The sequence below is a fragment of the Vigna unguiculata genome, chromosome 7 (genome assembly GCF_004118075.2).
Source record: "Vigna unguiculata cultivar IT97K-499-35 chromosome 7, ASM411807v1, whole genome shotgun sequence".
Lineage (NCBI taxonomy): Eukaryota > Viridiplantae > Streptophyta > Magnoliopsida > Fabales > Fabaceae > Vigna > Vigna unguiculata.
Genome location: NC_040285.1, coordinates 6,362,420 through 6,382,012, shown reverse-complemented (window position 1 = coordinate 6,382,012; position 19,593 = coordinate 6,362,420). Strand labels below are relative to the sequence as shown.

General features: G+C 33.0%; 2 protein-coding genes across 7 annotated transcripts; both read left to right on the top strand.

The window, feature by feature from the left end:
* The first annotated feature begins 2,114 nt into the window (after positions 1 to 2,114).
* LOC114190284 (plasmodesmata-located protein 2-like) lies at positions 2,115 to 4,176 on the top strand. 2 transcript variants are annotated; one of them, XM_028079111.1, is made up of 3 exons: positions 2,122 to 3,225; positions 3,619 to 3,726; positions 3,875 to 4,176. In XM_028079111.1, the coding sequence occupies exons 1-3, from the start codon at positions 2,451 to 2,453 to the stop codon at positions 3,880 to 3,882; spliced, it is 891 nt and encodes a 296-aa protein (XP_027934912.1). In that variant the 5' UTR covers positions 2,122 to 2,450; the 3' UTR covers positions 3,883 to 4,176. The 2 variants fall into 2 exon arrangements, with proteins under 2 accessions (XP_027934911.1, XP_027934912.1); XM_028079110.1 differs by lacking the exon at positions 3,875 to 4,176 and having other exon boundaries at positions 2,115 to 3,225; positions 3,619 to 3,764.
* Positions 4,177 to 13,057: 8,881 nt separating this feature from the next.
* LOC114189620 (uncharacterized TPR repeat-containing protein At1g05150-like) lies at positions 13,058 to 17,893 on the top strand. Of its 5 annotated transcripts, XR_003605699.1 has the most exons (3): positions 13,058 to 16,024; positions 17,530 to 17,725; positions 17,773 to 17,893. XR_003605699.1 is itself a non-coding variant. In XM_028078238.1 (2 exons), exons 1-2 carry the CDS (start codon positions 13,657 to 13,659, stop codon positions 17,616 to 17,618), a joined length of 2,457 nt encoding a protein of 818 aa, XP_027934039.1. In that variant the 5' UTR covers positions 13,058 to 13,656; the 3' UTR covers positions 17,619 to 17,893. The 5 variants fall into 5 exon arrangements, 4 of the variants coding, with proteins under 4 accessions (XP_027934039.1, XP_027934042.1, XP_027934041.1 ...); XM_028078238.1 differs by having other exon boundaries at positions 17,530 to 17,893; XM_028078241.1 differs by having other exon boundaries at positions 13,059 to 16,024; positions 17,517 to 17,893.
* The last annotated feature ends 1,700 nt before the right edge of the window (positions 17,894 to 19,593 follow it).

Genomic DNA, 19,593 nt, shown 5'->3' with positions numbered 1-19,593 from the left:
GGCCAAAAGTATTTGAGATTCAAATAATACTTATTTGTATCTTGCGTTTGCAGTTTGCCTAATGAAACTAAATATTTTGGCTAAGAATTGGATGTAGTCTTTGTTAACAAATAAAAAAGTATAAAAACAAAGTGTAAATCCTTCTTATCTCTTATCTCTTTAAGTTACATGACATTTAACTATAAATAATCTCCGAAAAAGAGCTTTTGCAATAAGAAGTTTTGAAAAACTTTGAAGACAATCAATCTGTCAAATTCGAAGTAGTGTTTTACTATTCTCATCAAAGTCAATCATTTTAGAAATTCACTTGATAGTGTGTTTGTCAAGTGAAACTATTGTTTGACTGTATATCACTAGTCAATGTCTTGCAAAGATTTCATAAACCTATAAAACACAATTCAATTATTACATTTGTGTTTTGACTAGTCTTTCATAGTTGGTATCAGAGCTAAACCTTTATAGAGTTGAATGTCTCACAACGACTAAAGAAAGATCCAAATAATTGCCAACATAGAACGACAACTAATAGGTGAAGGAACATCCTTTAGAGTCCTCTTCTTAGGAGAAGACTTTCCTTATTGAAAATATTGTATAGAGATGTACGTTTAGTCCACACATTATTAGTTGTGGCAAATTATGACTAGAGGAGATATCAAGATTGAATCTCTATAAGAAGTTTGGATGCAAAACAAGTTTGATATATCAGATGCAAAACAAAAAGGCAATGTATACTCTAACTTGCCTCACACGTCAAATATGAATACTATGAAAATGGTGAGACTATAGATGACATATTTTGAAGAATGTAATTTCTTCTAAACTAGCTACAAAAACTCAAATGGAGCTTCTGTAAGGCTCATATCAACCTAAAGTTGTTGGATGGCATGCCAAAGGTCTGAGAATAAAAAATAAAAGACATTAAAAAGGTCTGAGATCTAAAAAAACTCATGTGGATGGACTTCTAGGAATCTTAAGAGTGCATGAGGTGCATCTCCAAGCTTGTGTGCAAAGATAAGTTTCAACATCATTTGGTCAAGTTTTCCATGCAAAGTCAACTATAAATAAGACTCACTTCATCATTGCATGAAGTTTCATGAGTTATCCTTGGTCCAATTACAAATGTAATTCCACTAAGAAATAGCTTGTGTGAAAATAATTTTAGACTTTCTATTTTCATTAGAAACTTATACATAATGAATTCTTCTAATTATAACTCTTGTGGTTGGTCCATTATCTTTTACTTTTTCATCAAAAAGCAAATAAAGTTGTATCTTCTAAAGCTCTAGAAGTAGTAGACCACTTATTGAGTATCCAAGAGTCAAACAATGAAGACGTCTTCTACTTCTTGATGTATAAGTTTAAAATGAAGGATTCAAAAAAGAAAAAAAAATAAAGTTAAAGGAAATCAAAGAACACAAGAAAAATATCATTTATTATGATGCAAGAAACTTGGATATTTCATGTTAGAGTGCACACAGCAAGCCAAAGAGAAAAAGAATTAAGTTTTTCATGAAATTTTTAAATTAACATGGAAAAACCTTGATCTTTTTGATTTAGAAGATGATAAGAAGAGAACAAAATTTATATTAATCTAATGATAAACATATTATACGATTAATCCTTTTATATCTTTTATTGTAAGGTAGACTTTAATGACATAAATTTCATCTCTCAAATATATTATAGAACTACTGGTAATACTTTGAGACGTTGTAAATTGTAATGCTTATAAAAGTTTTAAAACAACACTGATTTTTAAGTCTCAAAGAGGAGGTAATATAAACTAGATTTTATTTTCTTTGAGATTAGGGAACATATATGTTCATAACTATAGATTTTTATTCTTGTTAAATGATTTAATGTAGTAGACACGACCCCACCTAATTCTAAATGTTTATTTAATTGGACACATCAACATCGTTCATTTTAATTCGATGGATTATATTTAAAAGTAAAACTATGGACCTATATTTACAAAATCCCGTTATGCAGCCGCCGAGTATTAAACCATTCAAACACTTCAATTTTCATTCTCTTTAAATGATTACAAAAAAAAAAAAAACAAGAAACTAGGAAGCCAGCCATATGCAAAACTATACAACACTTTCTTTTTCGTTTTGAAAACTATATACTATACACTTTTATTATTCTTTTTAACTTTCTACACTGTACTCATTGTAGAGAGAGAAAAATGGTAGATGCAGCTCACACATCTCCACATCTACTGAGGTTTTAGGATATCCAAGCGAAAGTGAATCCCAACTCCATCGAGAGCCACAAAACCAGAATTCTGAGTCACTCAACAAAGAAGAAAAAGGCCAAATCTTTTGAGCTTTAGATGAAGCAAAAAGCAGAAGAAAAAGGCCAAAGAATCTACACCAAATCTTGATCTCTCCCGTGTACCCTTTGAGCATTGGAGGGTTTTGATTCCTCAACTCCAGAGTTATGAAATGGATTTTTCTACTAAACTCAAGTTATTTCCTTTTTTGCTGGTTTTGTTCACATGTTTTGAGGCACCCCATGTTGCAGAATCTGCTTCTGATTACTCCACTTTGGTCTACAAGGGTTGTTCCAAGGATTCTTTCACAGATCCAAATGGGGTGTACTCGCAGGCTCTCTCTGCACTCTTCGGCTCATTGGTTTCACAATCCACCAAAACCAAGTTCTACAAGGCCACTTCTGGTTCTGCCCAGAACACCATAACCGGTCTCTTCCAATGCAGAGGGGATCTCACCAACTCCGACTGCTACAACTGTGTCAGCAGGCTCCCAGTTTTGTGTGACAAACTTTGCGGCAAAACCACCGCTGCAAGGGTCCAACTACTAGGTTGCTATGTTCTGTACGAGGTTGCTGGGTTCTCCCAAATCTCAGGTATGCAGATGCTGTACAAGACTTGTGGGGCAACAAATGCTGCTGGAAGAGGGTTTGAGGAGAGAAGGGACACTGCATTCTCTGTGATGGAAAATGGTGTTGTCAGTGGCCATGGCTTCTACACCACCAGCTACCAGTCTTTGTATGTGATGGGGCAGTGTGAGGGAGATGTTGGTGACTCTGATTGTGGGGAGTGTGTGAAAAATGCTGTGCAGAGAGCTCAGGTTGAATGTGGAAGCTCTATTTCAGGACAAGTTTTTCTTCACAAATGCTTCATCAGTTATAGCTATTACCCCAATGGGGTTCCTTCTAGATCATCTTCTTCATCAGCTTCATTCTCTTCATCTTCTTCAGGTACTAACTAGATGACGTGACTGTTATGTTAATGTCTAATCCCTACCCTACCTACTTACACAGACCAAACACATATGGAGGTAGCAAGTTTTAAGTTTTAACACCATTCTAAAATCTGAACAATCTGTCATTTTCAGTGTTTGTGAGTTCAGTTTCTAATGCTGTATGCTTTTTAGTTTTAATTATCTGTCAAAGTCATGTTGAAATATTTGAATATATTAGACAGATACACACTTGTTCTGCATTAATATGAATTTGTTTCACTTCAAAGTCAATGCTAATCTGAATTACTTCTGTTTGATGCACTGGATTAGTTGTTTTAAGGTTGATATGGTGCTGGTATGATCATATTTGACTCTGCTATTGTGATGTGTTACCTTGTTGGTGATGCAGGGCAAAATCCAGGGAAAACTGCTGCTATAATATTAGGAGGAGTAGCTGCGGTGGCTTTTGTGGTTATATTTTTGTTATTTGCTAGAAGTTTGAAGAAGAAACATGATGGTATGAGTTATATGAGGCAATAAGAAATGATCTTGTGATGGATTATATTATATGTTATCATCTTAATCTTATACTCTTTTGTTATTTTTATTGTTATACATGTTTTGTGCTCATTTTTCTGATACTCTTTTGCTCTTATCTTGCACAGATTATTGACAGAAGAATATGATTTCTGAGAAGGCAAAACTATTCATTTTGGTGCGCTGTTTTTGCATTATTAGTTGATGATGAAGGGTGAAAAAGTTTGTGGTAAATAGAACATGCTTGATACAGAAACAATACATAATGGTTCACTGTAATAGTTGTTGTAGTAAGATAATATTTTTGTTGTTGGGAAGAGCAATGTGATTAGAACATGAAAGTTAGATTCTTTTTCACAAGGGTGTAAGTGTAAATTACCCAACTGAATGAATGAATGAATGAATGTTTGTCATTCCAAGTGGATGAAAATTTTGGACTTTACCCTTAGCCATGTGAGAAATTTCTCTTTCTTCTTTTTAATTGTTCATTGACTTTATGCTTTTTAAAAGTTGCAAGTTGCAACCCTCCCATGTCCCCAAGAGTCTTGTTTCTGTGTTCCAACAAAATACTTAGATAGTAAGTTTTCTTTTTTCTAAATTAATGTCATAGAAATATGAGTAATTGAAGTTGAAGTGGTAAAATTTACTATAGATATTATATTATGTTACATTTGAATAACAAGGTGAAACTGTTCTGCAGTGCAACTACGTACTCAATGTATGTTTTCTATGTATTCTCTAGAATAATTAAATCACGGAAACTGATTTTGTATTGTTATTTCTGTTTTGTTACATCCAGATTACAAATGCAAAAATTCACACATGATCCAATAACTCAATTGTTTATTTATTTATTTTTATGACAAAGTTGAATACTCAATTTGGTCGTTGAAAAAAAAAAAACTTGGTCTGATTTGGTTATGAAGGAAAACAAGTTCAAAGTAGCTGAATAATTCTTTTACGTCTACAATTTTGATGTCCACAAAATTTTAATTATACATATATGGTCTTACAATGTAAATTGAAAATATTGACGTAGTGTGTCGTGAGTGGTAACAAGTATTAATTAGCAATTGTTGCTATCTTAATTTGGGAATCTCGGGAAATATTTATAAATTAGTTAATATTTTAATAAGCAATTTTGATCATTAACCGAGGAATAACAATTCAAACATTATTTGATTATATATTTATAGAAATTAATTTAATTAAATTTTATTATTGCTTATTGATTTTTTTTGTCTAGGAGACTAGAGAATATATACGACGAAGCCTCTAGCGACGAACGACATTGGACAGTGACAAGACGCTCAATCCTGGATCCTGGTGTTGACATTATTTGACCTTGCACGAAGAACGACAAGGAGGTGAGAGACATGATGACCTCGGTGGCGACAACCTTCGTGACGAATCGTACTGACGACGACAACTCCAATCGATTGGAGGCAAGCAGCGGAGAGACCCAAGGTCTGTTGTTCACCATTGACATTGGAACCCTAAATTGCCACGACCGTCCATCGAAGGGATAATGACCATTTCGTCATGGTTGGACTTTTTGTGTTCTGTTTGGGTGAATGCAAAGAAGGGAGAAGTTGATTGTGGAGGAGAAGAAGAAGAACATGTTCTCTTTGTCTTCATTTGGGCAAGAGAAATAATAAAACCTAACACACTCTTAATTTCAACCAAAACGTTCATTTTTCGTTTCTTTCATTAATGCTAGCATGAAAAATAAATAAATAAATAAATAAAAATTAATTTTTATGCCAAAGACAGGTGCCAAGTCAGGTAGTAAGACAAGTTGTCAAAAAAAAAAAAGTTGTTACTATATTATTATCCAATATAGAAACATCTTTTAGAAAAGAAAGTATCATCTTATTACTCATATTTCTTTATATATTCATTTTTATTTTTTTATTAAAGAGTTTTCTGCACATAGATATTTGGAGTTCGCAACTAAAAACAAATGTTTCATCTTTTAAATAACTTATTTAGAGAGTACTTTTGAGATTAGACTAACTAGATTAGATCTTTTGGGTTTAACAATCTTTCATTATTTTTTTTTAATAAAGCTTGTAGAGCATCATTGATCTAGTCACATGTTTTTTTAATTTTAGTAAAATGTTCATATGTCAAACTCTGAGAGCAACTAAACCAAGTGAGCAAAGATAAAAATGTTATTTTAATTTAAGAAAAGAGACTTTAGTCAACGTATGACATATGCTTGCTATTATTAAAGCTATTGAACTAATACATTAATGAGATTTTTAAATAAATAAATAGGACAAACATGAACATACAAGATATTATCAAATTAGAACGGTGGATTAGAACATACAAGTAATTAAAGAAAAATGTTTCATAAAAGTATCATATATGATCATAACATTTATGCAATAGTTATAAAGAACTTATGTTGCATTACAAAATTTATATGTATAAATGAGTATATAAAGAATATTGTGAAAACATGCCAAATACATAAGAAGAAAATGTTGAATTAATTATTTAAATTTTTGGAAAATTTTTCGCAAAGCTTTGACTGGTAGATGTGAATAGACAAAGTTTAATGGTATTTATTTTTTAGAGATGCACATGACAAATCTCGTCAAACACAACTTCAGTAGGACAGATGCATAGTCAAAACTCTTTTTAAAAACACATTTTCGTTAAACTCTTTTATGTAAGTTAGTTGTTGATAAATAACATGTTATATAAAAAGATAAGAGATATGGAAATTACACGTTATTTTTATATTAGTTCACCTAAAGCATATAGACTATGTCCAATTCTAAATAAGTTTAATCAAGATTCAACTAATAGACTATCGCTACAATATGCAAATATTATTTGAACCTAATCACTTCAAACTAAATTACGAGTATTATTTGGATATAATTACTTTAGACCAAGCTACAAGTATTGTTTGGACACACTTGAGCTATAAAAACTAAGACTCAATCAAAGGCTCCAATGTAGATGGTCAACTAATGCAAGACAATAAAATGTATATCCAATAGTGGGCTGAGCTAACATCAATGTACTTTGGCATGTTACACTTGTAGAAATCAACAACATATCTAACTTATCACCATCTTCTTTGTCTATTAAACTCAACTCACAAGGGATAGTCAAAGTCATACCTCCTACTCAACCTACTCAAGAGATCATATTGTTTGTTATTCCCCTTCCACATCGTTTGATCTTAGTAGGGGAAGGGCTTGAAGTGTGGCCTTGCCCTTGCCAGGCCTAGCAAACAACACACATACCAAGAGGACTCGAGGAAAACCTAGATTGATGAGTCCATGGATAGGACACACACACACACACACACACACACACTCACATAGAAAGTTCTTGAATATAAATTTTTGATTCATATCATTGGGTTTCAAATTTAAAGTGATAAATGTTTCTTAACTCGTCAATTTATTCTAATTATTGTGTCTCTTACTTATCTATCAAGTTAGACAAAAGTTTCTTCATTTTTTCCCCAATCCTTTAGTGATAATTGTTAGAAATAGTCCTCCTCAAAGTTAGGTATTCGTCATTTAGTATTATAGTTTAGATTTGGCATTAACATGACAAATCTAGAATTTTTGTAACATGCCCAAAAATTTGTCTAGAAAACTTTTTTTTTCGTGCTGCAACTAAAATTTTATATGATTCTATTCTTGATCCTATTCAAGTGGTGAAAATTTAACGCGAATTAACTTGGAAATTAGAGATTCATTTATTGTTGTTGGAGTGGTTTGTAATACAAACCAATAATTGTATCTAAAGTGATTTTTTGAGATTATTGAAACAAAGATATGTCATCAATGCATCAAATTAGTTATCATTGTATTGAAATTATGGAAATTGATTAAAGTTTAAGCCCGAGGTGCTAAGTTATCCAATGTAGTGTTTTGATTCAATCAGCTGGAGAATTATATGTGAATTCTTTACGAGTGCCTTTGCTTTGAGCATTCAAGCATAACCTAATTTGATGCTTTCAAATTTCACAAGCAACAATGATAAATGTTCATCTTATATCTTTTAGAGGACAAGGTGTTAGTGTTTAAGTTTCTTAAGAAAGTCTAATGAAGACTCCCACTAGACATTAAGATAACTAAGTTAGGTATCTCTAAAGGTTCACTTCAAAAAACTCTAGAAGGAAGAAGAGAAGAATGGACATAATGGGGGCATAAGTAATAAAGGGAAAAGAACATGAATGAACAAGAATGAACAAGAATGAAATAAACAAAAGATGGAGATAATAGAAAGGGATAAAGGATGGAACGAGGCACACCATATCGGGTACTAGGCCACCCAAGATAAATGGTGGTTGTCGCCACTTGAACCAAGGTTCAAGATAAGACTAACAATAGAACACTGTCACAAGAGCAAAGCTCACAAATGCACACAAAGGTATCTTCAAATTAACATTAATCAACCTTCTAAAAGTGATGGAGAGACTATCCTAAATAGACAAAGAGAGGGGTCTTCTAGTAATTACAAAAGAAAAGTAACATTTTAGAAACTAGGGCAACCAAATGGTCAACCCCAAATCTTTATGGGTCTCATCTAATCTTCAAAAATGTGTTTTTATTCTCTCTGCATGCATGTGCAACCCAATCTTTTATGGGTCTTATCAAATCTTAAAAAGTTTTTTTTTCTCCCTCCATACATTTGTAGTGGTCCTCACACCAAAAGATTTCAAGGTGCTATCCTTTTTCACTTCCAAATGGGTCTTCTTAGCAAAACAAAGGATGTGGTGAGAACACTCCTTTGGGCTAGGCTCCTCCTAAGCCCTTCACTCTTCTAGAAAGGCGACAACCTCATAAAGGAAGGGGCCACTCGCAAACCTACAAATCACAAAACACAAACATAAGTCTTAGATTGTATTTAAGATAGAAGCTAAACCAAGTAAAAGAAGGAAAGTGAAGAAACTTCCCTCCTAAACAAACTTATCTACCATAAGCATTTTCCTCCGTCTTGGTAGGGGTTTGGGGCTCATCATCCTTTCCATCTTGGAGAGAATTTAACCACATGTTCTTGGAGCCCTTCTTGATTGAGTTTGACTTTATTTGAGGAAGTGATTTCTCCTAACCCCCATGAAATCTCATCCAATACCTAACTTTGAGGATGCTATCCTTTCTCATTTAGTGGGTGTGATTTTGCTCCTCTTTCTTGGTGTGTCGATTTAAGTGGAAAGGGAGAGAGAATGGGAGGAGAGTGACCAACTTTCTTTAGGACTTTCTTTGGAACTCTCTCTTTGTGGGCAACTAACACTCTTGTGGAGGCTTTATTTTAAAGACCGTGTTCTTTGTTATTCACTTACCACTCTATCAAACCTTAGTAAGGGAAGCACTTGAATTGTGACTTCATCAACAATTGACCTGACAAATGACTACTCATGCAAAAAGGACTCAGGAAAGACCTAGGAGAAGGCTGAAATATTTTTTAAAAATACTGATTAAGCTCTCTAATGATGCTACCAATATGAAAAAAAAAACTCTAGAGTGGACCCAAGAGGAGAACCCCAAAGAGATTCTTTTTACGGGCCTACTAAGATATCCTTTGGCATATATTTTTGAATTGCTAATTAAGATTAGGTGGAAACAAATGACTCCTCTAAATGTAAATCTTATAATACTTTTATATTTAGTTTAGATAGATTTATGATTCAAGCATTTTTGTAGTTAATTGCTCATCTTTGTTTTTTTTAATACTTTAATATTTGATTTGCAACTTCTAAATGGATATCCATCCAAGTTCATATTATTTTCTTTCGATTTATACTTTATATGATGAATTTATATTTAATATGATGAATGAATCTTATTATGTTCAAAGTTATACAAAAATGTTTAACTATTGATTATTTAGAGTCCTGTAATTTTTTAATATAAAATAAAGTCATAATTTTTTTAATATTATATACATTATTTCAAACTCATTTTTAAGTTATTATTCAAGATGACAAATAGACCCATCTCTATGTGTATTCTTTGAAACCATTTACATTTTGATTGCGAATCTTTGCATTTACTAGATATGAGTATGATTAATACTCTATTTTTTTTTTAATTGGATATGAGAATGAGGATGAAGATATAAATATCCATTCTATCTCTATTCTCATACCTTATTCCAATGCTCATATCCATTTTTATCTTGTCATTGTTTAAATTACTAAAATATTCATAATTTATTAACTAACATAAAAGACTTATTTATATATATATATATATATATATATATATATATATATATATATATATTTTGAAAATACATGTGACACACATGTGATATTTTGTTATGATAACAAAAAAAATATTATAATTATAAAAATAAATATAAATATTTGTTACAATTTTATAGCAGATGATTTTTATATATTTTTGTAGATATTTTCTTTAAAAATAGTTATTTTAATTTAAAAAGCAAATAAATTAAAAAACAAACAATCAAAGTAAATAATATTTTCTTAGTATTTAGTTTTGTAACTCTTTTTTTTTTCTATACACATTTGTTTTCCTTTCTTTTGATTATTTGGCTTACTCAATATCTAAAAAATTCACTCAGATCTTGAATGTACTTTCTCTATTATTATAATCTTCATCGTATATTTTGTTTCTTTGAACAAAAATATTCAAATTTTGTATTACTAATTTGGGTGAATAAACAATTATGTCTCATATTTGATTATTTACAGTGTTTTTTATTTTTTTATTTGTTTTACATAAAAATGTTTGATTATCTTAATTTTAAGTATTTGGTTGCGTAAACTCCTCGTTTATTAGACAGTTTAAAAAAACTTATCTTTATTCTAGAAACTTTTTATTCTATCTTATCCTTGCTTGTACGATTTTATTTTTTCTCTTTGTTTGTGAAATTTCATTCAATGGTGCACTAAATCATTTATAGAACACACAATTGATATTTTTAATATTTTTATTATTCGTTTTTCTATGAGGTATAATATTATTTTAATGATTTTTTTTATATAATATTTTTATTATTTAACTCATTCACATAAATATAACTTTATTATAGCAATTGTGAAAAGACATTTTATTTATGTGTAATTTAATAATATTTATATATTATTCTTTCACTTTTATTGCCATTTTGTAAATTTTTTCAAAATTAATGAATGTTTTGCTTATTATGAATTTTTATTTATGTGTAATTGCATAATATTTATATAATTTTTCACTTTTATTTCTATTTTGTTTGACGCTCTAATTTAAAAATTTTATAATTATAATTAATTTTTAAATATTTGACATTAAATATGTTATTTTGATATTGAATATTTGATAATATCATGACTATTTTTTTATAATATTTTTTTTACCCATTATCTAAGAAGGATGAATGAGATAAAAGTTTGTATAACGTTAGATGTGAGGATGAGATGTGTATTTTTATTTTGGGATGAGATGAGATAAGACAACTCCTGAGCCTTGTTGTCACCCCTAATTGTTACATATATATTTGTTTTTCTCTATTATTTTTTTATTTACCTACTTCAATATAAATTTATTCAAAATAACCTATTATACTATTAAAAGTTAATTTAAGGGTTAAATATGTTTTTGGTCCTTTAAGTTTTAGTGAGAATTGGAAGTAGTCATTCTTGAAACGGTGTAAACAATCTAATATACTATAATGAAATGTATTTTTTGTTTTTGTAAGTTGATTTGACGTTTCAAATGCGTTTCTCAGTTAATATTGAAGCGAACGTGTCTCGAACGGTGTAAACAATCTAATATACTATAATGAAATGTATTTGAAACCTCAAATAAACTTAATAAAATTTTGTTAACATGATTAAATTCACACATTTACATATTTGAAGGACTAAATTGGTTCAAGATTTTTAAGATGGACTAATTCAAGTTTCACTAAAAGTTTAAGGACAAAAACATAAATACATATTTAACCCTTAATTCAACTGTGTAAAATATCATATGAAAATAATTTGTAATTAACCATCCTTTTACACACTTTGACGTAAATGTAAAAAAGCATATACAAATTAATTTTAAATAAATGTAAAAGTAGCTATTAGTAAACTAATTTATATACAAGATAATTAAATTTTACAAAAATAACGTGTAAGGTAAGATTTGTATCCACTTATATATCGTAAATCGATTTTATTCTAAAAGGTTGTTTTTGTATGAAATAAATTGTAAAGCATAATATACTATTAACCTATTGAAATGCAATTATTTATAGAATTATCAAAAAGTTTAAGATACCATCTTCTCCTAATCCATGAATAAATATATATTTTTAGTGGATTAAAAATGTAAATAGTTGATCTCTATGTTTCTCATTGATTCAAAATGGATAAAAATGATTCCTCCCCAAATTAAGTCATTATTACTATCTATAACAATTCAATTTATTGGCATTCAAGTGTGTTTGGATTGTATATGATTTGTAATGAAAGTTTGTCAAAATTTGTGTATGATATAATGAATATATGGATTAAAAAAATATTTTAATGAATAAAATAAAATGATTATCATTTTATTCTTAAAAATAAATGTAATATAAATTTAAATATAGATAATAAAATTACGTTAAAATAAAAATAAAATTATTATTTAAAATTACAAATATATTATTATTATTATATATGATAAAAAATAAAATTATATATATATATATATATATATATTGAATTGATTCACATAAAAAATAAAGAATAATTTCGTTTATCCATGTGCGACACAATAAATCTTTGTCAATCTTTACATTTGTGCGAGAATGAAACTTTTCACACTTATAAATCAACTCTTTCAAATACTTTTAAATTTATTAAAACAAACAACCTATTGTTTGTTTAATTATAAAAGTAAAAATGATTTAACTTATAATTTATTTATTATTTTTTCCTTTCTACCATTTCTTGTTTAAAATGTTATTTGACTTTAATGAATTATGAAGAATGAGAGTTATGCCGGTCAATTATAAATGGACAATAAGTTTTTATCATAAAATTAACGAGTTTAAAGTGTACACTAAAGATTAAAGTTGTTGGACAATATATAACTTTTCTGCATACAAAAACAAAAGCTATTAACTTTGTATTCTATAGAATAAAACCATTAATTGAAATAATGCAATGATTAGCATATAATAAATTATTTAGAGGAAATTTTGGTTGACAGATGTAGTATTTATTTATTACCTACCCATAATGATGATTACATAACTCAAAATAACTAATTAAGTACCACCATGATAATCACATCATATAAACTAAAATAAGAAAGAAGAATTAAGATTGATACAGAGAAAGTGAGAGAGTTCTGTTTCTTCTTCAATAATCACCCCTTTACAGCTTGAGGCGAAATTGACAAATCAAAAACGAAAATAACCATAAACACAGCTAATGGATGGAACCTAAATCCAAAATCAACACCTAATGATATCAAAAAGCAATTTAGGGTTTCATTTTTCAAACCCTAAAAAAATCACTGCCTTTAGAATTGGTCCCATCATTCATCCCTTTTGCTCCCACCCACATACAACCCCATCCATCATCATCATCATCACCAACAATCAGGTCCAACCCTAACAGAACCCCAAATCTCAACAAAAGATTCGAAACACGAAATTAGGGTTCCGAATTGAAAAATCATGCCCCCTTTGAAATGGTCCCTCTGACTGGTAACCCCAACCCCACAACACAACCAACTACCAATCATCATTATCATCAACCACAAGCAACGCCTTCTGACTCCAATCCCAAATCCTAATGACCCCAAAACATTTCATTGGGGTTCCAATTTCAAGCTCTTATAAAAAAATTAGGTTTTTGTTTTTGTTTTAATTTCCCCCAAATACAACCTCACCGGCACCGACCCATCGCACCTGCCGCCACCAAGCTTCGATTTTGACCCCGGAAATGGCGACGAGGGGCACCAGATCGGAGAAGGTTCGGCGAATTTTCAACCAATTCGACGCGAACCGTGATGGGGGTCTCAACCGTGAGGAAATGGCGTCGCTGGTGGGTGCGGTGAACCCTAGGGTGAAATTCAGCGACGAACAAATCAGCGCGATCCTTGACGAGGTGTTCCGAACCTACGGCGAATTCATCGACGGCGACAAGGGTCTCACGTACGAGGGTCTGTTGCGCACGTACGACGACGGAGCTGGCGACGTCGACCGTGATTTCGACGCGCTTGGCCTCGACCTCGTGGCAGACGCCGTGAAGGAGCCCCTTGCAGCGTCCGAGGCGTCATCCTCGTCGATCGTGGACGAGAGAATGGCGGTGGAGACACAGAAGAAGCAGCGGACGGCCGCCTGGGCGGTGTCGCCAAACCACGGGATCGTGTTCGACGAGACGTGGAAGATTGTGGATGATTTGGAGCTTCTCGTGAAGAGGCTGAAGACGAAGCAGTCCAAGGAAGGTGGGAAATTAAAGAATGACAACTTTGACGCATATTCAGATGCCGGGTGGTCTCGCGAATTGGGTCCCTCGTCCGAGATTACGGAGAAGAGAGTGTTTTGGGAGGAGTCAGGGCATGATTATGCAGTGTTTTTGAAGGAATTGGGAGGGTTGAGAGGGAGGGCTGATGGTGCTAGGTCAAGAGAAGAGGCTTTCGATGGGCACATGGCAATTGGGAGAGTTTTGTATGAACATCAGTTGTTTAAGGAGTCATTGGTTAGTTTCAAGAGGGCTTGTGAGTTGCAACCTGTGGATGTGAGGCCTCATTTCAGAGCTGGGAATTGTTTGTATGTTCTTGGCAGGTACAAGGAGGCCAAGGAGGAGTTCCTCTTGGCTCTTGAGTCTGCTGAGGCTGGCGGCAACCAATGGGCTTACTTGCTCCCCCAGATTTATGTCAACCTCGGCATCGCCCTTGAGGGTGAAGGGATGGTTTTGAGTGCCTGTGAGTATTATAGGGAGGCAGCGATTCTCTGTCCCACACATTTTAGAGCCTTGAAGCTCTTAGGTAGTGCACTTTTTGGCGTGGGGGAGTATAGAGCGGCAGTGAAGGCGTTGGAGGAGGCAATTTTCATGAAGCCAGATTATGCTGACGCTCACTGCGATTTGGCGTCGGCATTACATGCGATGGGTGAGGATGAGAGGGCCATTGAGGTGTTTCAGAAGGCTATTGATTTGAAGCCTGGTCATGTGGATGCCCTTTACAATTTGGGTGGGCTGTATATGGACCTGGGAAGGTTTCAGAGGGCATCTGAGATGTACACTAGAGTATTGGGTGTGTGGCCGAACCACTGGCGAGCACAGCTGAACAAGGCGGTGTCACTGCTGGGAGCTGGGGAGACTGAAGAGGCCAAAAGAGCTTTGAAGGAAGCGTTGAAAATGACGAATAGGGTTGAGCTGCATGATGCAATATCGCATTTGAAGCAGCTTCAGAAAAAGAAGACCAAAGCCAGTAATGGAGGTGTTCCTGGGGAGGCATCTTTTGTTATAGTTGAACCATCCAAGTTTAAGGTGGTTGGAGATCGGACTACAGGGAGGCAAGAGCTAGCCACTGCTCTGCAGATCAGAGCGCTTCAGAGGGTAACTAGGTTGAGTCGTTGCAGTGTAGAGCTTTTGAAGAAGGAGATGAGTGAACGTGATGTGTCAGTATCCTATTCTGGTAGTGGAGTTCCTGAAAAGTCCATCCGGAAGCCCAATTTGGAAGAAATTCTTCGCAGATTACTCAGTTTTCTGAAGCCCGAGACTTTTCAAGGGGCTGTGAAAGCCATCAACGAGAGGATTCTTTCAGTTTTGGATGAAAATGGTTCAGGCAGGCTGGACCTGGGAATGTTCTATGCGATTCTTGCTCCTATTTGTGGTGGTCCTCCGGACAGACGCAAAAGGGTTGCCTTCGATGCACTTTTGTGGCGTCCTATGAATGAAGATGGTGCTAATATCAGGAAAGTTGATGCCACTCTATACATCAAATTGTTAAGGGCCGTGTATCTTCCTAGCCAAGCTGTTAGTGAATTAATGGAGGTTCGTGGAGAGTCAGACACTTCAATGGTGTCTTTCTCCGAGTTTCTAGTGATGTTTGATGATCCAGATTGGGGTTTTGGTATAATGCCTACTCTTGCAAAGCTTGAGACAGGGGATAGAAACCGGCATGGTAACTCGGTGTGCTCGGTTTGCCGCTACCCAGTTATTGGTTCTCGGTTTAAGGAGATAAAATCTCATTTTAGTGTGTGTAACCAATGCTACAGTGAGGGAAAGGTGCCTTCTTCATTTAAGCAGGAAGAGTACAGATTTAAAGAGTATGGAAGTGAGGGTGAAGCCATGAAAGATAAGTGTACGTGCTTCAACTTGCAATCCCGTAATGAACAGTAGATAGTGGCATTCAATTTTTTTGTATTTTGATTTTTTTGTTCTACTATCTTGTATTATCCCATCTTGTTTATCCTAGCTTTTCGGTGTGAATGTGATTATATCTAGCTCATGACTTCACCGGTCACTTTGGCCCCTTGTTTAATAATTGTTTCAGGTGGTGTGTCACTGCTTTAGTAACTGTTTATAGACATTGTAAAACCCTTAACCTCTTCCGTGACAAACATGTGTGCTGATCATGCTTCCTTCTCTCTTACTGTTTTCTTGTGAAGCATTTATCTATTTTCACAATTGAAGCCTCATAATTCAGTCTAGAGTATTGTCATTATTCAACTGAGGAGGATCCATTCTTCCTTCTTGCGTTATTTTTTACATTTACTGTTTATGTTCCGTGAGTCTAACACATTTACTGTTTATGTTTACATTTACATTTACTAGGGATACTGGTTTTGTATGACAAAATGACAAAATTTTCCTCCTTTTCAAAAAGAGACTAGACTTGTAATGTTCAAGTATCATGTGTACAATACATTCAATGGCTTATATTCATCTCAACGTTAATATTATGACAGTACATTTAATTCTGTTTTCATTGGTCCTTTTTGTATTGTTGTGAACAAGAAAATGGTGGAAATGAAGGGTTTTTGAGTCAGTTAACATGAGATAGTAGAGGAGTTTTTTGCAAAGAAGACCTTTGTTTGTTAGATTTGAAGGTGCAATAAGACAGAATGGATAATGTTGAGAATTTTGACGTTAATAGGGTGCAACATAAAAACAATGCTGATGTGGAAGTGAGATACACGAGACAAAAGGCAGAAAGAGAACGGAGTTGAGTAAATGTTGCATTTATGTATTTTGCTTTCTACTGTGCACCTTCTTCCACCGCCACATATTTTCTTCTACCATCCTAAAATAATAGAAAACGACTAAATGACTAAAATGTTATGGATAATATATGGATAACCAAGAACTATATTTCAAATTATGCAACGAATTATATAATCTACAATTATGTATTTTAAATTCTCCTTTTTAGTGCTTTATTTTAGATTACACAATATGAAATTATATTATGGATTACTTAATTATAATGTAGTTTTGGTATATTGAATTAATTTTATGTAGTGTTTGATGATTGTGGATATGATTTACTCGTTGAGGTGTTTAATAGATATAGACATTGTCTAATGATATGTTGTTTCATGATTTAATATTACATTATCTAATGAATCGTTATTGTATACATTTTATGTTAGTTAGTTGTCGCTGTGTTTTTCTAATTAAAATATTACTGTTTTATAACCTTTTATAACATTTGTACTTGGACGAATTCTGAAGAAGGAACTTAACAATTATCTTGTTTATTTCATTTTTCTCTTGCTTGTTCTTTGTTTTGTATCTTTTGTTAGTGTGATTAATAATGAATATTGCATTGATTCTTTCACATTTATGACAAGTTCTTGCAAGAAGATCAATATGACACCCAATATGGAGAAGTTCAATGGAAGGAACAATTTGAAGCTATAGAGAATCAAAATGATAGTCTTGTTGAAGGATGAAGGAGTGTAGACATGACTTTTTGGAAGTACAACACATAAAGAGGTATGCTTTTGGGTAGATGGAGAAAAATGCTCATTTGATGGTCCTTTTGTCATTATTAGATGAGGTCCTTTATGAGGTTTTAAGGAGAAGATCTTGTCATTATTAGATGAGGTCCTTTATGAGGTTTTAAGGAGAAGATCTTAGTTGTGTTGTGATTGAGGTTGGACAAACTCTTCATCACAAAATTCATTTGTAACAAGCTTTTGTTAAAAAAAGTCATTGAAGCTTGAAAGGATTTTTTTTGTTGTTCTACAAAACATTTGTTCTTTCTCTTTGTTTTCTGTTTCTTAAACTTGTCAATGGTTGTGTTATTCATGGAAACTGGTAACGAATTCCCAGCCTGTCGCCACAACAAGTTGGAGGCGAATCGGGTTTTCGATGGTGGCCCATGGCAGTCGCTTTTGAAATGGCAGGTGGTGGTGGCATCACGGTTGTGGCGAAAAAATTGGATTGACAAAGAAAACAAGATCTTAAACAAAAGAGAAGAGTTTTGCAGATTGAGAGGCAACATGCGCGTGGTGAGAGAAGTGGGAGAAAGAAGACATCATAAACCCTAATTTAATCCATTTGTCTCCTAGTCTAACAAATTGGGCATGGCCTGCTAAAATATTTATTTAAAAATTACCAACATGTAGATTGGTTCACTCATTCTCTTACCCTATTTTATTGTTTTACCTAAGTTATTACATAGCCACACAAAAGTAAACTTTTCTTTCATTTTAAGTTTTCTATATTCTAAAACAACAAACCACATTCACGTTAGTGCACCACATTATTCAATTTGTTCTCAGTGCACTTGTTGTCACAGCTAGCCACTGTCGTCAGTTTCCACCGTTAGCCACCACCACTATCGGTCGTCGCTGCTGCCACCAGCCACTGCCAAGTGTTTTTTTTTTCTACTTCTCTACTTTCACTATAATGATTTTGCAAAAGATATACTTATTTCTAGCAACAATAATGCCAATGATCAAGATACTTCAAGAACATCTTATAGAAGTGACCCTGGTTGGAAACATTGTCATACAATGGATGAATCAAATTTAAATATAACTGTTTACAATTATTGTGGGAAGTTATGAAAGGAGGAGTTACTAGAGTAAAAGAGCATCTAATGGCAAAGAAGGGCAATGTTGCTGCTTGCACCAAAACTCCGAAAAATGTGAGAGAAGAACTTTTGAAATTATATAAAGAAAATACAAATAGCTCCTATGTTAATTAGAGATATAATACAACTAATGATAACTATGAGAGTGAAGATGAAACAACTAATGATAACTATGAGAGTGAAGATGAAGTTGAAATTTCCATTGCTAACAATGATAAAGGGAAATAACGATGGAAGAAAAAGACCAATGGATATGTTATGTAGAAATCCAACTCATACAATAAAGAAGAGAAAAAAGGAAAAAACTAAGGCAAGCTAACATCAAATAGGCATGTGACAAAAATTTAAAAGTCCCGGTTCATCAATATATTCTCGATTTTGGTACCAAGCAAACTTGTCATTCAATCTTGTATACATGATGTGCATAAGTAAGGGGTTGGTGTGTTAGTCATCTGGATGCCTTGTGACCATTTCAGTTAAGGTTTTTTATTCGCCAATTAGGAAAGTTGAAGATGACTTACACATTAATGCCTAACTCATTTTAAGTCCCACGTTGGATGATTTAACAATGTTAAACTGGAGAGTTTATAAGGCATGGTTATTTGTATGAATGTATGGCTGAGTGAAAAGGGCCTTTGGACGTGTCTTGACATGTCGTGGTTGAGGTTGACCATATGGTTTGGGATCTTGACCACCTAACATTCTTTAGATAACACCCATTTGCATGTTCATTTTTATATATTTTTTTACATTAAGAAATGTGTGTTAATCCTATACAAAATAACCTATTCTTATTTACATTTTTAAAAGACTAATAGGAAGGAAGA